Source organism: Camponotus floridanus, unplaced genomic scaffold (genome assembly GCF_003227725.1).
Source record: "Camponotus floridanus strain SB8 unplaced genomic scaffold, Cflo_v7.5 scaffold91, whole genome shotgun sequence".
NCBI lineage: Eukaryota > Metazoa > Arthropoda > Insecta > Hymenoptera > Formicidae > Camponotus > Camponotus floridanus.
The window spans coordinates 429,780-454,156 of NW_020229862.1; the positions used below are offsets into that span (position 1 = coordinate 429,780).

At 33.0% G+C, this 24,377-nt stretch overlaps 1 protein-coding gene across 24 annotated transcripts in view; it reads left to right on the top strand.

Annotated features, from left to right (window-relative positions):
• The window catches only part of LOC105247863 (tropomyosin), a 36,728-nt gene extending 13,246 nt beyond the window's left edge, over positions 1-23,482 (top strand). For 2 of the 24 annotated variants that reach the window (XM_011252290.3, XM_011252280.3), the window contains 7 exons: positions 8,259-8,392; positions 10,902-11,019; positions 14,168-14,238; positions 15,569-15,644; positions 16,048-16,110; positions 17,065-17,134; positions 23,392-23,482. In XM_011252290.3, the coding sequence (XP_011250592.1) occupies positions 8,259-8,392; positions 10,902-11,019; positions 14,168-14,238; positions 15,569-15,644; positions 16,048-16,110; positions 17,065-17,134; positions 23,392-23,474 (615 nt within the window). In that variant the 3' untranslated portion in view covers positions 23,475-23,482. Of the gene's footprint in view, positions 1-733; positions 1,269-8,258; positions 8,393-10,317; positions 10,436-10,901; positions 11,020-14,167; positions 14,239-15,064; positions 15,136-15,568; positions 15,645-16,047; positions 16,111-16,317; positions 16,381-17,064; positions 17,135-17,883; positions 18,207-22,360; positions 22,961-23,391 lie in introns of those variants that run through there. The other 22 variants (XM_025414940.1, XM_011252281.3, XM_025414941.1 and 19 more) reach the window with 16 other exon arrangements.
• The last annotated feature ends 895 nt before the right edge of the window (positions 23,483-24,377 follow it).

Here is a 24,377-nt window from a genome sequence, read left to right on the forward strand (position 1 = left end):
TCATCATTTAAATCGATACTTTCCCTAAATATCTTACACCGTAATTTCATCTTCGCAATTACTATATTCTATTCAAAACTTATACAATATAAATATACTTTCTTATCATTATAAGACATACCACGGTAGTCGAGGACCAACGCGTCGACGGAGAGATTGCATTTAAAAAGCGATTCGACCGCGCAACAATTACTCTCCATAATTATCGATCCCACTGGCAAGGCTGCTCTCTCGGTCGTTGAGAGAAAAAAAAATACCGGTCACGAAACGAGCAGTCCACTTCGGCAGAGAGCGAAAGAGAGGTCTCGGGACACGAGGGAGGGGAGAGGATGTGCTTCGAAACAACGCACGAATTGTTGTCGGGCCGGACGATTCGAACGGCTGGGCGCGCTCGCCACGGGCGCGGTATTTCCGGGGCTCTGCGCGCGGCGACACGTCGATCGGCGGAGCGATACCCGGGCGCGCGTGTGCGCCTGCGCTCAGGCGCGCGCGGCCCCCCGCGCGATTGGTGGCGCGGCCGCGGCGCGGACCACGCGGCCGACGCTCCTCGCGACGCCCGTTCGCCTGTCAAACTCGGCGCCCGTCAAGCCCGCGGATCCGATCGTCGCGCGAGGTCGACGATCGCCGGAGGAGAGCGAGAAAAACGCGCGATCGTTACCGCGCGGCGGTCCGCCCTTATCAAGGGCCGCCGGAGGGACTACTTGGCGCACCAAAGGACGCGACGCGACGCGCACGCGCGTTCCCGACCGGTCGCCGGCCATCTTGCGCTCCAGTCAACAACGGCGGCCGCAGCCAGCAGTCAGTGGTCGTCGTCAGTGCACGACAGCTCCGGTGCCTCTACGCGTAAGCTTCTGTCTGTATCGCGCGCGCGCCGGTGATCTCGCACATTCGCGACACGCACGACATACTCGCGGCGTCACGCATCCGGGCGTATTAGTCTTCTTTCCTGTCGAATTCGCGTGGGAACGAGTGGGATTCCAACGGGAGGACCGGCCCGTCGTCGCCCGAGTATTCGAACGTGTGTGCTCTGTTTCTCTCTCTCTCTCTCTCTCTCTTTCTCTCGCGAACTTCGATTCGCGGCGTTTTAAGTGACACGCTAAATCGCGCGGGATCCTCTACTGGCCAGCATGTCGGCGCAAGTGCAGGGCACTCTCCTCGATGTGCTCAAGAAGAAGATGAGACAGACGAAGGAGGAGATGGAGAAGTACAAGGACGAGTGCGAGGAGTACCAGAGGCGGCTGCAGGTGGAAGTGATGCGTCGCGAGGAAGTGAGTGAAGTCGGGAGATTCTCATGCTCCTTTCGGTGTCTTCTTCCTGCCCACGAGCCACCGACCCTCGAAAGCTTCCAGCGCTCCCTTCGTTCGCGATCGTTCTTTCTCTATCCTTCTCTCTCTCCCTCCCTCCCTCCCTCTCTCTCTCTCCGCCTGGTAGTCTCGCGATGGTATCTCTCGGGGCTTTGCGAGATATCAAATGTAGATTTTGGCAATAATCGACACGACGATACCGAAGGCCACCGTACATCTGATCGCGGATGATAAGAGAAGTAATAATTCTCGAGGCGAAATTTTCATTCTTTTTTTTTTTTTGCGGAAATATATTTTTGAGATACATATATATTTGTGCAGAATATATTCTTGAGATACATATATATTTATGCACGCGCGATCCTTGCGAATTCGCAACTCGATTCTCGCTCCCGTTTCACGAGTCCTCGCTCGTCGACCGCGCGAAGAATCCGAGCAAAATGCGAAACGCCGAAAGCCGGCGTCCGCGGCGGGTATGGAATCGATCGCGAGTGTCAGGCACGTCGTCGTCAGGCAGGGCAAGCGCGGGAGGGAGGGACGGGGGGGTGGAAAGTCGAGAGCGCACGCCGACTCCCGCTCGGGACATTCTTGATACACCGACTCGAGGACCGGCTTGGGAGCCAACGCGCGCGCGTTGGCTCCCTTCGGGATACGCAGAGAATCCTGCGTTTCCTGCGAGTCAAAATATAAAAGCCCGATGGCGCGAACGGGATCGATCACCGTCGAGCTAGTACTCCTGGCTCGACGTAATCGAACTGATATTTTTGTGCGAACGCTCTTTCGAGTTTGCCTAGGCAAGCTTTTCCTTATTTTAGACAGAAGAAAATTGTCTCGAAAATTGTCCCCGTGGAAAATTCCTCGTCGCGAAATTATGACTTGTGTATTTGATAGACGAAGCTATTTTTTTTTCGGATAAATTCTATCTTTTCATTTTTTATAAAATGTATAAATATTTCTCGAATGAAAATAATTACGTGAGCGAGATATCGTTTCGTTAAAATGAAAAATTTTCTCTTCACTTATCAGAGTATGCGTACAAATAACTCGCAGCGTAATCTCTTGAATTCTATATGATGATGTATTAAATATTTATAGTATTTGTAGAGAGAAATTCAACATATCAATTTTATAATATTTTTTTCCTGTAGAATTTATCAAACAAATTTTTTGTTCAATTAAATTGGAAGATATCATGTATATTCAGAAGTTATTTAATCCTACGATAATTAAATTAGTTTTATTAGTTCGATTTTATTGATATGATATTTGAAATTATGATGTTACTAGGATGTAAACAATGATGGGAATTGTTCGGTGATATTCGAGAATATTTTTACTGGCGAAATACGTCCTCTATGTTAATGACATATTATTAGTAAATTTAGATATTATTTTATATTTTTTTAGAAAATTTTCACTTTTACATATATTATTCATTATTACATGAATTAACACATTCTCGAAGGAAAATTACGCAATAATGCAGATAAGCATTAACGATATCAGCTTGTGAACAAAGTTGCAAGAGATATATCTCAAAGGAACTTTGGACATATCTTTAATGAATTCTATTTGCAATATTCTATCATAAATACTTAATAAAATAATTTAATTAATCATTAATGGAATAATTCAATTAATCGTTATAAACTTTATACATTCTATTAGATATATTGACGTTAAATCTTCTATGTTTTGAATAAATATGCAAGAGGTAAATACGTGATTCATAGCTTTCTAAATATGCAATTTAAATATTAATTAACGGCGCAAAGAATTATAATGTAGCGTTTAAAGTTCATATTTATATTACTATGTTTTCTGTAAAAATATATAATAATATATTTTCTGTGTGTGAAAAATATTTATTTTATATATTAAATATTTATTCTTTTCCGAAGTCATTGTTGCGATGTAAATAGCATTTGCAAATAGTATAAATTAATGATATACACATACACACACACACACACATATATATTACGCAATTTATTTGTAAGTTATAAATAGTGTAAAATTGCATTAACTCGATTTAAAATCCCGCGGATGTTTCCGCTTTGCTCTAATTCGTTAAATTCTATTTTAAAACGAGATTACCATATTTGGACAATTATCTATTGTACAGTCTACCGTTTCAGAAAGTTTCTTACATATATTTTCCATATTTCTTTTTTATATAAACATGGACAGCTTATGAAGACCTCTTTTCGCTCCTATTTTTTCACTTGTCAAATGCATATATTACGTATAAAAAATGCTTTATTAGATTGTTATCGTGAAAAAATTATTTTCTGAATAACCAGTTAATGTACAGCAAAATTATTCGAAATAAAAATATGTAAAAATATGTAATAAAATTGTCAATCATACTTTATGTCATAATATTTTGCAATTTATAATGATTATATCACCGGGATAATTGTCCAAGAATTTGCCGCGACGAGAATTTTTTCTGACGAGAAGATGAGATCATTATGGGGAAGGGCTTGGAAGTTGCAGCACATTAAGTCACTTTGCTCATTCACGGGTACGCTAGCATGCGTAAAGCACACAGCTACGTGGCAAAGTGTGCACAAGTGAAGCGAGCCAAAGCCTCCCGTTGAGCGTTCATCAGCCTCGATTTAACGGATTTACGCCACAATCTCGATCGTTTCTCGCATCTTTTTCGTTGGCAAGCAACGATGTTATGCGCGAATATGATCGAGTGTCAAAGTTACGATTGGCTGAATCATCGCAAAATCGTCCTTAACAAGTGCAAATGCGATGTCGAATCGAGATTGCAAAGATTTAAGATATGCACTATATAAGAAAACATTTGGATTATTGATAATTAAAAAATATATGTGTGTGTGCACATATGAAGAAAATTTAAATTAAAATGTTAAATATTTAATTTATAAAGCACTGATAATTTATAAATGTTTGTAAAATTTTATGCAAAATTTTTTTTTTGCATTAAATATTTAAACATTATTTAAACACTTAATATGTGACGAGAAACAGATTTTTGAAATTATAATAATAAAGTATTTCCTAGAATATATAATAGATTGAACGACTGAAAGGCTAGACGGTAATTCGGATACAATGGTATACAGTTATATGTAAATTCAGCGATTCTCGCAGCAAAATATCCAGTGAGTCATGAAAATAGAATTTGATTCGTGTTTGTAAAATCGATTTGTCACGCGCTTTCACGCCTAAATCAATAATATCTTTGAAAGTATTTTTTAAATTAATTTAGATTGGAAAGATTATGTTTTTTCTAAAATCATGTGTCATTGGACACATTTTACATTTTCTTAATATTGTTCATATATCACATTCTGTTTGAATGAATATTGTTTGTCACTAAATATCGATGTAAAATATTCGCAGATTTTAATGTCCATTTAAAGTAAAGATACTAAACATCTTTCTCTTAATCATATATTTGTTTAGTACGCGTTATTAATAATATTTCACATGTACTTTGATTGAGATTGAAACATTATTTTATTTTAAATCTCGCAGATATTTGCATAGAATATTGTAAGTACTGTATATCGAGTTCATTGTCCAGAATGTACGTTTTCCACCATCAGAGCGTATCAAAGAAGCCCATCGACCGTTTCAATATCCTGTCGTATAAAATGACAGTCTACCGCATAATTGAAAGTTTTAACCAAGCTAGATGGAAACTACGTTATGTCATTAATTACGGGAGATTACAAGTCACATGTCAATTCATATATACCATATGTAAAAGTATTACCAATAAGTTGACGATTTCATCTTTCAATACATTTTTCACTCAGTCTTCTAAATTGCACATTATTATTTTGACATTACGATTAAATATTTATAATTATTTATTTATAATTATAAATTCTATATCGAATCTATCATAAGAGACAATCATTATGAGTTAAGATAATATATTTGACGTAATAAAAATTTAAATAATTTACAATTAAAATTCTCTCGAAATATAGACTGCGGCAAAATTATACTTCAAAAGATGAAATACATGTAGCCCATGTGCGAAAATGATACATTTTATTTTCCGTCGTAGAAGCAAAAATGTATCGTAAAATTCCAACACGCATTCACGACAGAATGAACTGATAATGACGTTTTAAAAGCCAATAGAGACAGAGATTCACTCAGGTCGTATTAATAAGCTCTTGTTATTGAGCGATGAAATATATGTTGTGCGATACCGCGATTTTTTTTCACGATTCCAGCAAGATACAATGATACGAGCGATGTATCGTATATCGTCATATGATTCAATTACAGATTATACATACAGATTATACATACTTACAGATTAGATATATGAAGGGACGATAAAGAAAATCTTATTGCATCTGCTTGCACCACATGGATAGACGATCCGATATCTCGGGGATTCGGAATAACAATGTATCGGGTCTTTATCCCTGAAGCTCGAGAAGTTTACATAATAAAGCGTCGACAATGTTTCTCTCTCCATTCTCACTCTATTTTTGTCCTTGATGCCTTGAACGAATTTGTTTACAAATGGATGTCAATCACATATGCTTATTGTTATGGTTGTGTGTGTGTTTCACATGCGAACATTATAAAATATTGTAACATTGATTCTCCTGAAAATTCGGGAAATTATTTTCATGTACGCAGAAAAAAATAGATATCAAATAATTGTAATAAAATTTTTATTTTATATATATTTGTATATATAAAATATTATTTTATATATATTTATTTATTTAAATTTGATAAGTAAGTTTTAAAATGTTTAGTTATTAAAAAGGATTTTAGATAAATCACTTTTTAAAGAAAAATTGAAAGAGTGTGACTTTTTTATAGCTTGTATATTTTAATAAATTTGTTTAAATGAGTTAATAATTTATATTGATATAGAGTTTGTTTTCGTTTTCATCAATTTTTTATAAATATTGCTCTGTATCGATAAAGTATTAATGTTATGAATCGATCTTTTCAAGAGCTGATAAAAATATATTTTGAATCACTAAATTATTACCGATCTGCATCGATCAAATTAAATATCGCTATGTAAAAACTCATGAGAAAGGGTCGGACGAGGCGGAAGTTTGGCATACTTAGCAACATTGCCGCGGGTATCATCGATGTGATGACCTGTCCGTTCGTTACAAGTGCGAATGGGCGTGTCGGTTTCCTCCGAATACAAAATTCGTGTCGCATCGATAAAGAAACGCTACACAAAAGCGTGAGCAACGTTGCGTGTACGCATGGTCGAGTGTGGAATATTATGGTGAGAACGTTGCTGGTCAGATTTGATACATACAATTGAACTATATGTTAAACTTGTATTAATTGAGTTCAAGTTCAATGATAACGAGCGAAATAATTGTCAAAAATATTATTGAATAAATATTTTTACGTATATATAAATATTTTTTTATAATTATACATATTTAATATATATTTATATTAAATATTTTATATAAACATATTACGTGATATTTCAAAATAATCACTTCATAATAAAAATAAAAATTTAGATAGATAATAAAAAATTATAAAATAAAATACAAAAATATAATTTTTATATTGTAATTATATTTATGTATAATGCAAATATCTTTTATTAGCAGGACTATTTTTGTTTTATTTAATAGAAAAAATTAGAAATCTATTTATAATAGTCCACTCTATTTATAGTAATATAAAACGCAAGTTGTAATATCACGATTAGATTTAACTGGTAAACATTACATTTAACTTTTATAATCATTACTATCTCAACTCGCTGACATCATCCTCGTAAAACATATATAGGCGCGCCAAATTCCATGAATAATAAAATAATGTTGTAAACGGACGTGTATTCCCTACAGGATGAATTAGGGCCATTTACCGAACGCACAATCGTAAACAGGTGCAGCTAACGAGGACAAGGGCTCAAATTGTATACACGAGTAATCGACCGTTAAGTAATTTACATCCGTGAAAATGATATGCTTCGCTTAATCTCGTTCTATCAATAAATTACAGATTAGTTTTTCTGGAAATAATTATAATTAAAATTAATTTTTCAGGTCTATGAGAAATCTAACATTTTCATAAATATATATTAATTTTTTTGGCACATAGATGTGTAATGATTGAAAATGTAAAATCAACTAATATAATCACCAATTAATAATTATTATATATCTATTTTTGATGAACAATGACATATTTGAACTAGTGTTTACAATAAAAAGTTATTTAATCTTTAATTATGTTATTTTGAGAGTAAACACTGTCCAACATTTTTTAATCAATTCGATGTAATCTTCTATATTTTCCGCAAATATTTTATGTTTGTTTATATAAAAAAATTCATATCTTATTAATCTGAGATATAAAAGCATTTAGCTCGGATAGAACTCCGAAATATTTCATTATTTAAATGACGAAGCAATATTTCTATCGAAATCGATGATATACGCGACGATAATCCGTTCGAATCAACTCTTAATGCAGCACGTAAGGTCATTGATATTCACGTAGAGATCCTTACAATCTCCAGAACCGTTGAGCGCTTTGTTGCGACAAGCTTTGATCACGCTTTCTCGCATGTTATGGCATTAGATTGGATTCAGATCATTCCTAATCCGACATCGATACACGCCTAATTGCGGTGTCGTGCTAGTAAATCACGGAGAATAAAGATTAACCTTTTATCTTGCATTCCTTCATATAAATTCGTTAAACTATGTCGATCGTATCTCGATTTAGAATTTCTACTTTTTATATATTGAAAAATTATATTATATATTTATTTAATAATCTATGGATATTTTATTATATATTGCATATATTTTCGAGTAACGAGTCAATGATTTTAATATCATGCATACGAAGTATTGAAATCAATTTTTTTTCTATACATTGTACATGTATAATATACGAATTACAAGCTTCTCTTATTTTATGCGGAATTTTTTTCCTGTGTTACAGGCTGAATCTGAAGTCGCAGCCTTGAATCGCCGCATTCAGCTGTTGGAGGAGGACCTCGAGAGATCCGAGGAGCGTCTTGCCACTGCCACTGCCAAATTGGCGGAGGCGTCGCAGGCTGCCGATGAGAGCGAACGGTAAATATCCGCTATCATACAAAAATATTGCGAGCATTTTTGTTCAAATGGTCATTCTATATATTATCTACAATGAACAATTATATTATTAATAAATGAAAAAGAAAAATAAAACGTAACGATATTTCAATAGCTGTTTAATCAACACAATTTATAACAATGAAAATACATATCTATTTTAAATTGATAGAAAATAATTGTTCATTGTCAGATGCTCTTATTTTTTCAAAAAATGATTAAGAGTGACATAGAAATATTACATATTGTATGATTAAATTAGAAATTAATAACATTTTTTGAAATTGAATTTTAATTGATGATAATTATTCGATAATCGAAAATTATTGATGAGACCATTTACAGGAAACAAGATTTATTATAATTTGCTCTTAATCATTTTTATGTATTACGAATTATTGTAATAAAAAAAGAATTACAAATGAAACACAAAAGTGGTGTAAATCAGTATTTTTTCTGTTTTAATTTTATTTCATTATTTTACAGAATTAAAATATTATTGTGTTAAAGTCCTTTTTTTATTATATGTAATATTATTACATATATGTTATATCTTTGTAAATTGAAACAGGAAAATTTTTCTTTTGAGAGAAAAAAGTACATCTTTCTCTCAAAAATTACATTGTATAAATAATTTATACCACTTTTGCTATATAAATTCGTTATATATATTTTATACAAATATTAATATGAAAGTACATTAATTTTGAGCATATGTGAGTATGCATTATTTTTTAAAAAATATTTCGCATAATCGAGAATTAATGTTGTATCGTATTGGAAGAACCATTGATCTAAAAGAATGGAAATCTCTTGATTCATTTATTTTTTGATTTAATTATAAAACCGCGATGTAACATAATTGATTATGACTAATAACTTGCCAAATATAGATTCAAATAGCAATTTTTTTAATATTCAGTTACACATATATAATTATGAAAAACGCAAAAATTTAAAGAATACAATCATTATATTAATTCCGTCCTGTTGTTTTCATAATATATATGCAACAGTAGACGTTTAATTGTTACAGAAATAAAAATACGCAATATAATACAGATAATCTTACGTCAATTATTGCATTATATATAATATATTATATATTATATATAATTTAAAAAATAATGTTAGATAAAAAGAAGTTTAGCGATATTTTCTTTCTTTTGCATCTTTAAAATATGAGATTTTGCGGATTTTAAATACCACATCCTGACTTTTGTGATAACATATTATATCTACCGCGATGATAATTTTGCTTAAACTTCTTACTTACATAAGATACATATTTTTTTTTATTTTTACTGCAATAGAGAATCTTTTCTAGATATTTGTACTTTTATGCTTATTTATTGCTTAAAAAATTACGATTAAATCTATACCATGTCAAAAAATTCGAAACATATTTCTTTAATTTAATTTCTCTCCATTTTTTATGATATTTTGTAGAACGCGCAAAGAAAACTAAATATTAAAGAGGTAGTCACTGAATGCATCTGTAAAGCTTAATCGTCGATCATAATTAATTTACAAGTACGTAAATGCTTAAAATAACGCTAGGCTTACTTATCGGTATGATAACGAATGACGCGTGTGCACTTTTTGTCACACATACGTATCTCACGTTCCTAAGACAAAATGTCAAGTATGTTAATTTTTTGACTTATTATACAATAAATTACTAGATCACAAAGAAAGATGTGGAATTTAAATTTAATTTATTTTTAATATTACTATTTCAATTAATATGCAAACATAATAAAATAAATTTAGAAAAGTTGCAAAAAAAAGAAAAAGTAAAAAATATTGGCGTTTTATGGTGAAATTCATCCTTATATTGTTTTCACGTATATTCTTTCAATCGCGATTGATTTGTTTCTAAAAATCGACAAACAATCGATCGTTAGGATACGCAAGGCCCTCGAAAACCGCACCAACATGGAGGACGACCGAGTATCCTTGTTGGAGCAGCAGCTAGCACAGGCTAAACTGATCGCAGAGGAGGCGGATAAGAAATATGAGGAGGTGGGTCACGTATCAACGAACAAAGAGCAATAGAAAAGGAGCGAAGGGCCCTTTATTTCCCTTGTCGAAGGCAAACTACCAATCAATAGGGCATCCAACCAGATACTTCGCGTTTTATTATTTTTTTACGAAAGTAGGAATATTTATTTATTACTTGTAATATTTTTCTATGGAAGAGAAATAATAGAGTAATTTATTAATAAAAATATAACTCCCTCTCATAATGTCATATTTTCGAATCACTTGGCAATTTATTATTAATTCCATAGAAACATAAAGAATTGTCCAGATCGGTTGGTAGTTTTCTTTTCTTTCCTTTCAGAAAGTTTCACAGGTAGAGACGCAGTGTTGTAGCTGAGCAGAGCGGCTGTATCTCAACGATCTCGTCTTATTTTTTAATTTAATTTATTCGTGTAATTGATTTTTAATCGTAAACTCTTTCGTTCGACATGTGTCCACCTTAAAGCGCCCGCAAGATTCTTGAGAATCGCAGCTTGGCGGATGAAGAGCGCATGGACGCCCTCGAGAATCAGCTGAAGGAGGCCAGATTCCTTGCTGAAGAAGCCGACAAGAAATACGATGAGGTTCGCGTGCCCGCGACTACTACTGTCAAGCGTGTTGGCTGCAGTGATGATAATCATCATAACGATGATGGTTCCTAGTCGATAATTAAAATAGTGCCTAACCATGTAACTCTCTGTCTTCTCTTTGTGTGCTCGAAAACACCGTGGCGCGTTTCTATCGCAAAAAATTACATAATATGAAGATATACGTGTCTCACGTTTGTTAAATCGTTGGTTTCATTAATAAAAGGGATTGATCGCGTTATTAAAATGCGAGTCGATCTTATCGCGATAAGATTTTCCATTGAATGTAAAAGAGTTAAAGATGCGAGACAGTGAAATTTCGAAATATGAAGGGCAATTCGTGAAGGTCAGTCTGTGATTGCATTGGGCTGCGAATCAAAGTGAAAAGTTGTTTCTTTTTTCAAAAGTTTAAAAGTACGTGTTTGTCGCTCGACAGTGCAGTGTCTCTGATCGTTCTTTTTGTCTCAGAGTATACAGAGGATCTGTAGAGATCTGTCAAACGTGAAGGAAAAGCGAAAAAAAAAGAGTGATATACGCGTGCGATGTTGATGCAGTGTTCACGTGTTTCGAGCGCGATTCAATCGAAAATCAGAGATATCTGTGATTTCCAAGTGTTTTCTTCGTTCGGTTAAAGCCAAGACAAGATGTCTCAAGTGCCAGTTTTATAATTAGGATTTAATCCTGTTGTTGCTATATTCTTGTTACTAAATATTTCTAGATTAGGGGAGGTCGCATGCGACCAAGTTCGCGAAGAAGTTTGTAGATGCGTTTTATAATAGTTCGATAGTTTCTTCAGCGGAATTGAAGTTGTCGTGGAAATTGGATCGCGTGCTCTCGGTTTGTTGTTCGCTCACCCGTGAAAGACCGGCCTCGTTATTTAACAAAAATATCAATTGTGTTGTGATAAAACGGCGGGAGGCCGCACGAGCTTATCGCGGCTCCACGTCCATATTATACGGTGCTGTTTTCCCAAAGACGCTCGTTTTACTTTATTGACGAATTTGGAACACGCGTCAAATAATGAGAATTGCGATGGTAGGTGTTCGCGATAACGTTGAAATTACGGTGATACACTTTGCTGTTTATCTGTCCGTCTGAGATTACAGTATTATCTCTGGTTAGGATAAGATATCGTAGATATACCTTGAATTTTTTTTAGTCGTGATATTTTTCGCATGATACAGAATTTGCCAGAACAGATTATTTATGTGATTGATATGTAATTGTATAATTTAAATATTTAATCTAAAACACAGAAGATATCGTTTGTTCCTTCAGCAATATTAGTTACTTCTATGAAAAATGTCAATTTAATTTTAATTTTATCTCCATCAAATCGCAAATTGACGATTTTATATTGCCGGAGATTATTTATAATTTTGAAATTTTGTACCAGAGCTTCTGAATTCACCGTAACTTCAATCACAATTTATCTTTTTCATCTTTTGACGTTATATGCGATCTGTTAACTCGTTGATTAATAGTATACGCAAAAACTAATCATGGTGTGCGAGAAATTGACCTAATCGCAATGTTATACGAATCGTCCAATTTATTTCAGTAGATAGACTGCCTTCTCTCAATCGCTAATTTTAACCTCTTAATTAACGTTCTAACTGTCCATCCATTACAGAAACTTACAGAGATGACGACAAGTTCTAACAGCAACCGAGTGTATGCCGATATCCTCGTTAAATCTATTTTTTTTGCACATACATGTATAAGACAATTTACAATGTATTCGCAAAAATATGACGCAATCTTATCGTAAAATAATTGAATGTTATGAAATTGGGAAATTTTGCAGTCTAGAATAATTATTATAAATTAAGTGTAATATTTCTCCGATTTTCTCTATTGTAATTCACATTGTTAAATACTGTGAACGCGATTACGATTAATTTAAATTTTCTCGAGTTGAATGAAATCTTTTTCGCTTTAAAATCACATGATTATTATCTTTCGTCGAATATCGTATGAGTCATTTGCGTGCAATGCTGAGTATAAGAAATCAGATCGATGTGAATCTCAAATAAACGATGCATTGAGCGATTATTCAACTGAATGAAGAATTAAAAATGAGAAAACGAGGAATAAATTTATTAAACTTGTGTGCCAAATTTTTATGGAAAGCTATTTTACGATTAATTGCGTCACGATTGTGCGAGAATTGTGTTGCATGAGTATAAAAGATCGTCGTAGAATAGTAAAAATATACAATGTGTTATGATATAACTTTTAATGAAAGTTATTAAAAAATTTTATATCTACGACGATCTTTTGTCCTACGTAACTAGACGATATTCTTTTTTGTGCGCTTACGAATCGATCAGAACTCACACAATTGCGACATGACACCATGTGCTATTTCTGATCGTTTGGTTTTTGACAGCGAGCTCGATTGGAAGAAGTGTGATTCATTTACGAACATTCAAAACTATTAAGAAAATTGATGTCTAATAGCTTGCTATTAGAAACATGTTTTAATTTTAATTCTGATAAAAGTAAACATACAATGTGCGTATATTAAATTCTGTAATTACATTAATATGATATCAATTTTCTCAATCTATTACATATTTAAAGTCTGCTTAAATGATCTATAATTCGCGACGAAAAATTCAAGACAAGAATCTATTTATAAATTTTAAAAATATATTACATATTCTAATGTTATATTGTATATACACATGCATGTACTCTGATATATTTCATGTGATATCTTCAAATATTTCTCGCATTACTCGACGTATGAAATTATAAATAAAATTTGTTTCGAGTCTTCGTCGCGAATTATAAAATATTGTTAAATGAGACTTTAAAAGATACTTCTTGTCAAAGAAATATTGATTCTCTTTTCCACGGGATGACTTTACATACTGGTGAGTTTCCATACTGGAAACGCAAATATTATCACGCGCACTTTAGATCTTCGCAAGCTCGTCAGCGGACTTTGAGCGTATAAGAGAGAGAAAGAGAGAGAATCTAAACTTGTAACTCTTCCAATCGTGGTTATGACGACGACGAGACGCCGGTGCCTCGTCGTCTCGTCGCCTCCGGAGTTTTCAGAGGCGGCGAGGTCGTCGAGGAGGAGGAAGGGAAACACATATTAGAAATACGTGTATGTATGTATCGTTTACAACAGGTCGCCCGTAAATTGGCCATGGTTGAGGCCGATCTAGAACGCGCCGAGGAGCGTGCGGAGGCCGGAGAGTCGTAAGCATCGTTTTTATTAGGCATCTCTTTCGCCCGGAACACTTTTTGTCCTGAGTGTGCGAATTTTTTTTTATTCCTCTCCAAGGCGCCCCCTCTCTTGTCATTTCGCATTTCGTCGATCGCACTTGAATTCGCTCTCGTAACTTTTGACATCGTTAACCCGCATCACGTTTTTGACGACAACGATGACGAAAATATCCCCCTCGATTACGATACTTTTGCACGTTATTTCTTGTGATGGCATTGTATTTTTAAGGCCATTGTTGTATACGAATTAATATCTTTTCGTAGAAAAAGCCAGGATTACAAAATTAAATAATCTAATCTCTTGTTAAGAGAAATAGTGCCAGATGTCTTATATAAATAATATCTAGTAATAATATAGTAATAGAATCTTTTCTAACAGATAGTAATAATAATGGCTTTTCTCTACGAATACCTTCTGCATCTGGGGAAAATGAGCAAAAATTACATAGAACTATATCGGATTTCAATTGATATAACATTGTAAATTTTTGCAGTATACCCGTAGCAATATTTAGATCCAAAATCATTTATTCCACTACTTAATTAATTAATATAATTTGTTGTGAAAAAAGAACCACTCGTGGGCGCAGATATGATTTTTACATGTGATACTTAATGTTGCGGCACAGTGCACTCGTACTAATCTTTCAACAGCTGGAAGGAGTCTCCAGAAGCCAGGAGAATAATACTTATGAGGACATTTTATGCTCTGCATGCTGACATCTGAATTTTTTTTTACTATTTTATACCCACCTCATCTTTGCTTTTGCGCATGACATTGTGTGGCTGTTGATCACAGGTTGCCAGAAAACTACACATGATGGAGCAGGATCTTGAACGCGCCGAGGAAAAGGCCGAGCTTTCTGAATCGTAAGTGCAATCACATGCATGCGCCCTTTTTTTTCTATGTGCGACACGGCTTCCTTGCCATCGTTCGCTTGTTTCGTCATTCAACAATTTAAATTACTGTCGAACGTTTCGACAAAACTTTTACAATACTAGAACAATAATTTTACAATCACAATAGTATTTTTATATAAATAAACAAAATTTCTTATTGCTATCAAATTCGATATAACACTAAAATCTAATTATAATTATTTTCTATCAGAATAAATTCTGTAATTTACTATCTCTCTTGAATTACTTAATTATAATAAAGTAAAGGATTATATATTATAAGATTAGAAACGTTCGTATGTAGTTTCGATATTTTCTGCTCTCTTCATCCCTCTTATACGATGATCCACAAATTCAAAATCTTATTCATCAATTTATATTAAACAATTAATTAACTTTACAGCAAGATCGTAGAGCTTGAAGAAGAATTACGCGTCGTCGGCAATAACTTGAAGTCCCTTGAAGTCTCAGAGGAAAAGGTAAATGATTTATATATATTTTATGCGCGATATACAATCAGAGCGGAACGTGATTTCGTTATATTTTTAATTCGCTCCTTAATTCTCATTTTATATTAAAATGACTTCTTCAAATGCCAATTAGCCCACATTTAATATCGGATAATATTATAGATAAAAAGTAATTAGATACATGTTATGGATAGAAAGTAAATTACATACATTCTTCATAGTATATATAATTCGATCATAAACCATAAATTAAATCGATGAAATTACCGATAATTGAACCGTGTTGGCATCAATTTTAATAAACATCACTTTACATTAAGCACGGTCTAAAATATCTTTTATTCAAATGTTCTGGAGAAAGTTAAATCATTGTTATACGGAAAGAAAATAATATCTACGTAATTGTATATAGGCCAACCAGCGCGAGGAGGAATACAAGAACCAAATTAAGACCCTTACTACCCGTCTAAAGGAGGTACACATCCTTTGGGAGTGTCTTGTTTTTGCACTTTTGATAACATGTGATCTTCGCGTCATAGGTCTTGCCACTAAAATATTAACTCGTGTGCCTCTATAATGTTTTACATCTGATCCCGTTTTTTAAAAATAACTAAAGCGTTTTGCGTTTGCAGTAAACTAATAATAGTTTGTTTTGTCTTTTGTTGTGCTTGATTAAAAACAGGCAACGCAGAGAGAGGAGACGTTCGAGGGCCAGGTGAAGATTCTGGATAGTCAATTGAAAGAGGTAAGTGTGTACAAGAGCAGAATTAAGATACTTGATATGTAAAAATATATACCGACTTTGATTATATTGTAATTTCATTTCCAATTCAAAATATATGAAAAAGAAAATAAAAAATAATATCTATGATATGTGCACAAAAGTAGCTCTTTAATTGTATTATACTTTACTGTACAAAATATATATAAAATTTTTTACGAAGAGCACACGAAATTCTTGAGGCCTTTATAAACGTTTAGTTAAATCCACTTCATAGATCACATCGCAGGTATGATGCACACGAGTGTATTAATAGTATCGTAAGTTTTTTAATTACCATATTGGCCGATATAAAATAAAGCTGTGTTCACATTAATAGCATATTAATCGTGCAATATATATAGTGCATCGCAACTAAACCTTTCAAAGCCTCGATTTTATATCCATTTGAAGTTGCAATCGTGTGTGATATGAAATTCCTTTTACTTGCATGGCGTGAAAGATTGATATTAATCTAAGTTATGTTAATAATCTCAACGATTTCAAGAAAATAAAGCACTTATTAATTTAACAGAAGAATGATATATTTTCGCATATTTCAAGAGGCAGTCAAAAGATATTTTCTTTTGTTTTTTTGAAATCGATGAGTAAATTTAATAAAAAATTGTAATTTTCTTATTGACACTGAAACATGTTGCATTTGCGTAGGCTGAAGCACGTGCCGAGTTCGCGGAAAGATCCGTGCAGAAACTCCAGAAGGAGGTTGACAGGCTCGAAGGTACGTATATAGTAAAGAAACGCACGTTATAATCTTTTCATTTTTGTTTCATACGTTTTTAGCAAAGAAACATATTTTAGTATCATTGTTTCAATATTATTCTCAGTATACTCTTCGATACATGATTTATTTGTAAATTTAATTAGATTTTTAAAACGCATTAATATATATGTTATACTTTTTATATATCTTAAGTCTAGATTTTATAATATAAATCGAATTGTTTAAACAAAAGGAAAGAGAAAGAGAAACAAATTCAACAAGGTTTTTATTAATGGATGACATTCAATGATCGGAAATATTTTCTATCCGAGCAGCTAAGTTTTTAAAAAATCGATCTCATATTTGAAATTCTTGAATTAAAGACATAATGAATTGAAAACTAATTGTTACATATATATATATGAATTAATTTATGAATTGAATTTTGTTAAAAAAGATAAAGAAATTATAGTGAATGAAAATTTTAATATTCAGAAAGCTCTCAAATATCGAAATAATTAAACAACTCAAATATCAAACATATCGAATGTATGTTGATTAGTTTTTCTAATTCTGATATGCACAAGAGAATATAGCGATTCGACAATCGTAAAGCAATTCCCGTTTTTTCCGCTGTATGTGTTTATGTGTGTATGTACGTGCTGTTTTATTTGCGCAATTGACCCATCTAACCGCCGAAACGCAGTGTATTACGCTCGCGTGTGGCTTGCCGTGTGTTACTTCCCTTTAATCAGTGATCTTTACAGACGACCTCACGGCCGAGAGAGAGAAAAACAAAATGCTGCAGGAAGAGATGGAGGCCACTCTGCATGACATCCAGAATATGTAGATCATGTTTTTCGCGATGGACAAAGCGCATAACGCGAGAACGTTCATAGAAAGAGCGGAGACACTTATGAGAAAAAAAAGAAAGGAAACGAAAGAGAAAAAAAAATGCGAGCGAATAGTATAACGGCGGCAACGAGAAGAAGTTAATGAGATATAAACACGCGCATTACGGCGCGAGCGTTTCGTGTGGTGCACCTTAATATTAACGGATAAAAATGCAGTCTTTAGGCTAGCCTTATACCCTCCATTACGTCCATCCGCCGCAGTACGTGTATGTATTATGTGCGTTCATATGCACTCGTGTTTGTGTATGTCACGTTTATGCCTATCTATGGGCGCGTGACGCAAGATGCACAGACTGATGAAAGATTAGGTGAAGAGGAAGAAAACGAAAAAGTAGAACGTGTGTATGTGTGTGTGTATGTGATTTTTGTGTGCGTGTATGTGAATGCAAGAAAAGAAAGGTATAAAATGAAAGGATTAGAATATGGAAGTAAGAAAAAAAAGAATGTAAAAGATAGAGGGAGAATGAGAAAGAGTAAATATAATATACGACAAGGACAGATGGTAGGATGGTTTCGTAAATAACATGAAGTTACTTGTAATCGAAATCTGATTTTAGTTTTAGATATTAGCTTGTAGTCTGCCTTTAAATTTTAATTCGATAAAATCTGAGGCATGGCTGCGACCGATATGAGGTGTTTTCGAGCTTGTCGCGATTTAAAATTCGTTAAGAAAACGGTTACTGATCGTGAGGAAAATATATGAATAGAAATTAGGGAAAAGAGTAAAATGAGAAAAAGAAGAGATAAACGCGTGTGGATCGAATTATTTGTATCGAGAGAGGAAAAGATCCGATGTGAGAGATTTCGAAATCAATTTTCTCGAGCGTATCAATTTTATGCGCCAAAAACAATGTATGTATATGTGTTTTTAAGTATAATCTATTTTATATATGCATATGTAAAATATATTATACTTATTACATAAATATATAGTAAGTCGCGCCCAACTCATCTAAAAGCTTCTCTCTAAAAAGAATAATTATTAAGTAATAAAACTTTTAGAAGTGTGACTTTTACAAAAATTTTTTTATCCATCAATTGATTAGGCGAACATTTTATCGAAGTTGTGCGTGCTTCTCTCGATACAAAAAAGAAAGAAAAAAAAAACGCGAACTCCTGCATAATGGAGGGAAACAGTGCTCATTTTTTTCCGTTGCCTTACATTCCTTATTTCGCGGCTCAGCTCGTGCGAGAAGGTAAAAACTCGTCAGTTTCTTTATCTGTTTGCCTTAAAGTTTTATCATTGCGTTATCTTCTCATTGCCGCCGATGAGAACAAAGACGACAACGAGCAATAACCGTGCATTTAAGAGAATTTCACTGCCAATTCCTCCAGCAATTTTTTAAAAATATATCTTCGTAGTGTGTCTTTGTCTTCATTGTGCAATAAAAATCGATTAAATAGTTGAAACTTAAAGCACCAATACATATTGCTATAATTACAATATTGCTATAATTCCAATTTTTCCTATAGAATAAAATAAAATAATCGAGAATTACATGTATATGGCCTAGTAATACACACGTGTGTCACGTACGTAGACTGATTTAACTTTGAACTTAAGAAAAATCGACCAATGCTTAAGATGTAAACAGGGAAGCAACTGACTTTTTATATCACACTGCAACTTCCCGTGCCAGCTGAGCCGTCTGACATTTACCGATCGTGCCTGTATATATATATTTACATAAATACTAACCACCTCGGCCAGACAAACCTCGATGCAGGGAACGTGCTTCGTTTCGAATGTAGTAGACGAGAGATCGGAAATAATAACCGATTGGTCGAATATCTGATATTAGTTTCATCACTTGGGCATATAATTCGTTCCTAATTATTATTAATTGATAGAGAGTTATTATTAATATTACTGCTATTTTACGCTCGCTATTAAACATCCAAGTAGAAATTTTTTTTCTCTTCCAATCTTTTTTTTTATAAAAATCATATTTATGTCGCGTAATTATCTAGATCTATCTCGATATTGTAACTCGTCATGGTTATTCTTATAGCACTTTTCCTGCAATATATTCTTGGATGGTCTTTTGATGTAGGAATGTGCATCGTCCTCTTCCGTTTCGGTATATAAATGCATGTATATTATACTCTCCCTCTTTCTCTCTTCTCTCTCTCGCATGATAATTGAACAATCGTGAAAATACGAAATTATCTAATAGAATAGATTTAATTACGTTCGGGATTAACTGGCGATAAAACGATTGATATGAAACGAGATATAGAAAAGAGATGAAAGAAACATTTTGCACAAGAGGCAAAATCTTAATTTTAGTAATTAGTTCTTTATTCGTTTTGATTTCGTTTGTGATCGCATTGATCTATATTGTACAAATTTATATTTCTGTTCTAATACAATCTTAGTATTAATTGTATTAATTATATTATTATAATTATTAAGTGACTTTTAATTATGATCACGTGTGATATTAACATCGCGTCGTCTATTAAATAATATTTTGTTCGGAAATCCGGACTTTAAATTGTATATTTCGCAAAAATGATAGTTATATTTATGCGAAGATGACGATGAACTAACAAATATACAATAACACGTATACATTATCGAAAGGCCATCCGAAGACCGCACGACCGTTTGTTCTTCAAGTTAACGTCACGCGCAAGCATTATAAAAAAAGACAGGAAAGTAATCGCGAAAAGCACAACTACAAGACAACCACATGTCCTATCGTTGATTTTTGTTAGCCCCGTTTTTTTCTTTTTGAATAATGCTAAATTTATAGAAATGCAGATACTTGAGTTTAAGAGAGTTTTAGTTTTTATTAATTTACTTAATATTAATGAAAAAATTATGTGAATGAAAAGATAATAACACTAATATCATTGTAATATTAATGAATATTATATATATATATATATATATATTACTATATTATTATAAAACTGTTTATAATATATATTTTAATTTTGAAAAAAGAGTGTGTCATTTTTGTTTTTCGTTGTGGTGTTACCTTTTTTTTTTACCTGCGCTAATGTAATATTAATCCTACGCGCGTTAACAAAACGACATAACTACATGCCCACGCAATAACACTGTGTGGCCGCCTTGTTGTTAGACAGCCCTATAACAAGTTGCATGATAAATGAAGAAATTGTGGTACGTATATCTTATTTACGGTGAGTAAATTCGCTTAATATCGGATTTTGCTATTTAACGCATGATAAATTTTTCACATATTAATATTATTAAAACTCACGATTGTCTTTATCTCTGTCATAATTACAATTATTTTCGCAGATATGCCTTTTCAATTATCTGTGCAATTTTTCACCGATATTTAAGCTAAAAACATTTTTACATAATGACATAGCTGCTATTGTAAAAATATATTATCGACATACATTAGCATAATTATTTGATTATATTCACGATATTGCATCCTCAGGAAATGAATAAAAAATGACTTTAGTTCAAAGAATGTTTAATTCAAATATATAGAAAGTCATCAGTTGAATTAAGAGAGCAATAAAGCATATAGGTATTATAAAAAATGATATTTAATCGAAAGAATTTGGCGATAATTGAAATAAGATTGATGAATAATTTTTAGCCGCACATATAGATCGTTTTTATTTATTATAGATTATGTACTTAATTTAGTTAAGTTTAAATTTAATTATTTTCACTGCTTGATCCATTTAATGCCTGCTTATTTACGCAATATATATATTTTAACAATTATTAAACATTTTAATTTTCACATCTTTCCTCGATACTGATTCGAGCACTTTCCATATACCACGCATTACTAGACGAACTATAATTAAGTAGCAGCATATACCTGTAACATTACAAATGCTTGCAGATGAGATGGTGACCGAAAAGGAGAAATTCAAGGAGGTCGGGGACGGCCTGGATAATGCGTTCTTCGAGCTTTACGGCGTCTAACGCAGCTATTAATTATCTTCCTAACACTTAAAAAAAATTAAAAATTTCTCTTACAAATCTAGCCTTGCACTTAACACATATTCCGTAAGTTCCATCTACGCTTTTTAACCTGCTTGCTGCTAATAATAACCACAATTTTCTAATTAAATTTACCTAGATTTTTTATTATGTTTTAAGAGAGCACAATCCTAAAATCATCTTAAGATTTCATCTTTTTTATGCTGATTTTATATTAAATATTTGATTATTTATTATTGATATATTTATATTAATAATTAGATTAAAACCAAATTGCGCGCTTTTTATTTTATTTCAAAATGAAGAAATAATTAAGATAAATTAAGATATAAATGATCAAGCGATATGATGAGCGAGATATTTTTATGATATTATGTTTTCTTGCAGACGAACTCGTCCACGAGAAAGAGAAGTACAAATACATCTGCGACGACCTGGACCTCACTTTCACCGAATTGGTTGGTTAAATCGGTTTACCGAATACCTGCATCCGTTGTCGAATTATTTGTACATCAATGCTATTCGATCGCTGTCGACTCACATCATCGATGCATACTTTTGTCATCGAATAACTAAAAGTCAATATGTATTATTATAAATATGTTTCGCGTTCTCTAAATATGCTCATTTTTTATTTATCTACATCAAATTTCTATTATACTTTCGGTTTTCAGAGAACGTAGAGCAGTCATAGGGCCGCGATGATTTATTTATTTCGAAACACCGCTTATATGTATATAAATCAAAATTACAAACATAATTTTTAATGTAGTTATAATTATATTAGGCTGCTTTAACAATCAAGCACATGGTAAATAAAACAAGTGCAATCCGATCTCTGTACTATTAATAAAACATTGAGTTCTGAAAATATCTTGATTCCTCCGTCATAAATAACGCGACTTAAAATTCTCGATGCTGTACAAGGCCATTTTTGTTTCGAATATTCCCAAAAAAAAGAACAAATAAAAAAAGATCAGAATTTGATACATTGTATTCTCTTTCACATTTAAAATATATCCTATTCCTTAAGCGCATAAATGGCGATATATAATTATTTCTAAAAATATAAATTTATGAATGAAATGTCTCCATATAGAATGATTTAAATCTTACATTTCACCCAATTTTCTTCCGCGCGTGCAAAGTAAGTATTATATAACAAGAACCATGTTATTCATTAAATATATTCTGGATAAAATAGCAAGATATAATAATTCATTTTCCTTTTTCCTATTTTCATTTTAAGTTATTGTGTGAATATTGTTGACCAATTCCAAAACATCGATATCAATTTTGCAACAATCTGTAATACTATATTGTGTCTCTTTCTCTTTCCAATTAAAAATATTAAAATGTATACCTGACTAACCATCGTGCCGTCCACTAATACCACATTCCCTCCCTTCTCATTGCAGACGTGCTGGTAAACGAGCGCTGTAAATACAAAGCAATCGCCGACGAAATGGATCAGACATTTGCCGACCTCGCCGGATATTAGCAGGCAAGCTAAGAGCATACAACAGAGGTATTACATACATGCGGGGAAAAAAAGGATAAAAGAAAGAAAAGATAATTCACGCTACGATAAAATGATACTGCCAGCACGCGGATCCTTCGCCACACGTATCGTTCAATAAATTCTACACATATCCCTTCGAGAGACGAGGGGATAATCGGCATTTAGTCGCGCAGGGTGACATTCGATAGACGATGGAGTTTAACGGTCTCAAATCGAGTTATTCGTCGAAGACATTATATGCGTTTTACATTCCCCAACTTAATAGAATTTATTTTGAACTTATATTCCCCAGAACTTTGTAGAAATTTAAATTTTCTATAAAGTTTATCTTTCAGAAGAGACAATCTCGTCTTTAAGTGGCATGAATATAAAAGATATTTATTGCGTCCGAGAAGAAATTCGAATATTTTCTTCCGAATCCTGGCACGAAATTTCCATTCCATGATCTATAATTTACTAAACATTGATTTTATCTATTTATTTGCGCCTATACCTGTCTGCATGGCAATCTTATTTTATTTTTTATGACTTTTTTAATATCCATTATTTCCAAGATTATATATACAATCTTTTATTTCCAATTATGTGCGCAATTTATATTAGTCCTCTGAATTTGCCCATGTCATCATATCTGTATTATCTGTAATAGTATTAATTATTAAGAAATAAGAAAATTATTTTCATTTTGTTCAATTCGTTTGCATAATTTCTGAAAACTCGTATCGAAAGTTGCGCTGTTTCATAACTGAAGTACATACACGCATACGAGACGAAAATGAAATGTTCGCGTAAAGGATTTTATCTACGATAAATCTCGCGTAAAGGATTTTATCTCGATAAAGCTCGATTTAAATCTATGTCGAAAATCCATAGGGCCTTAAA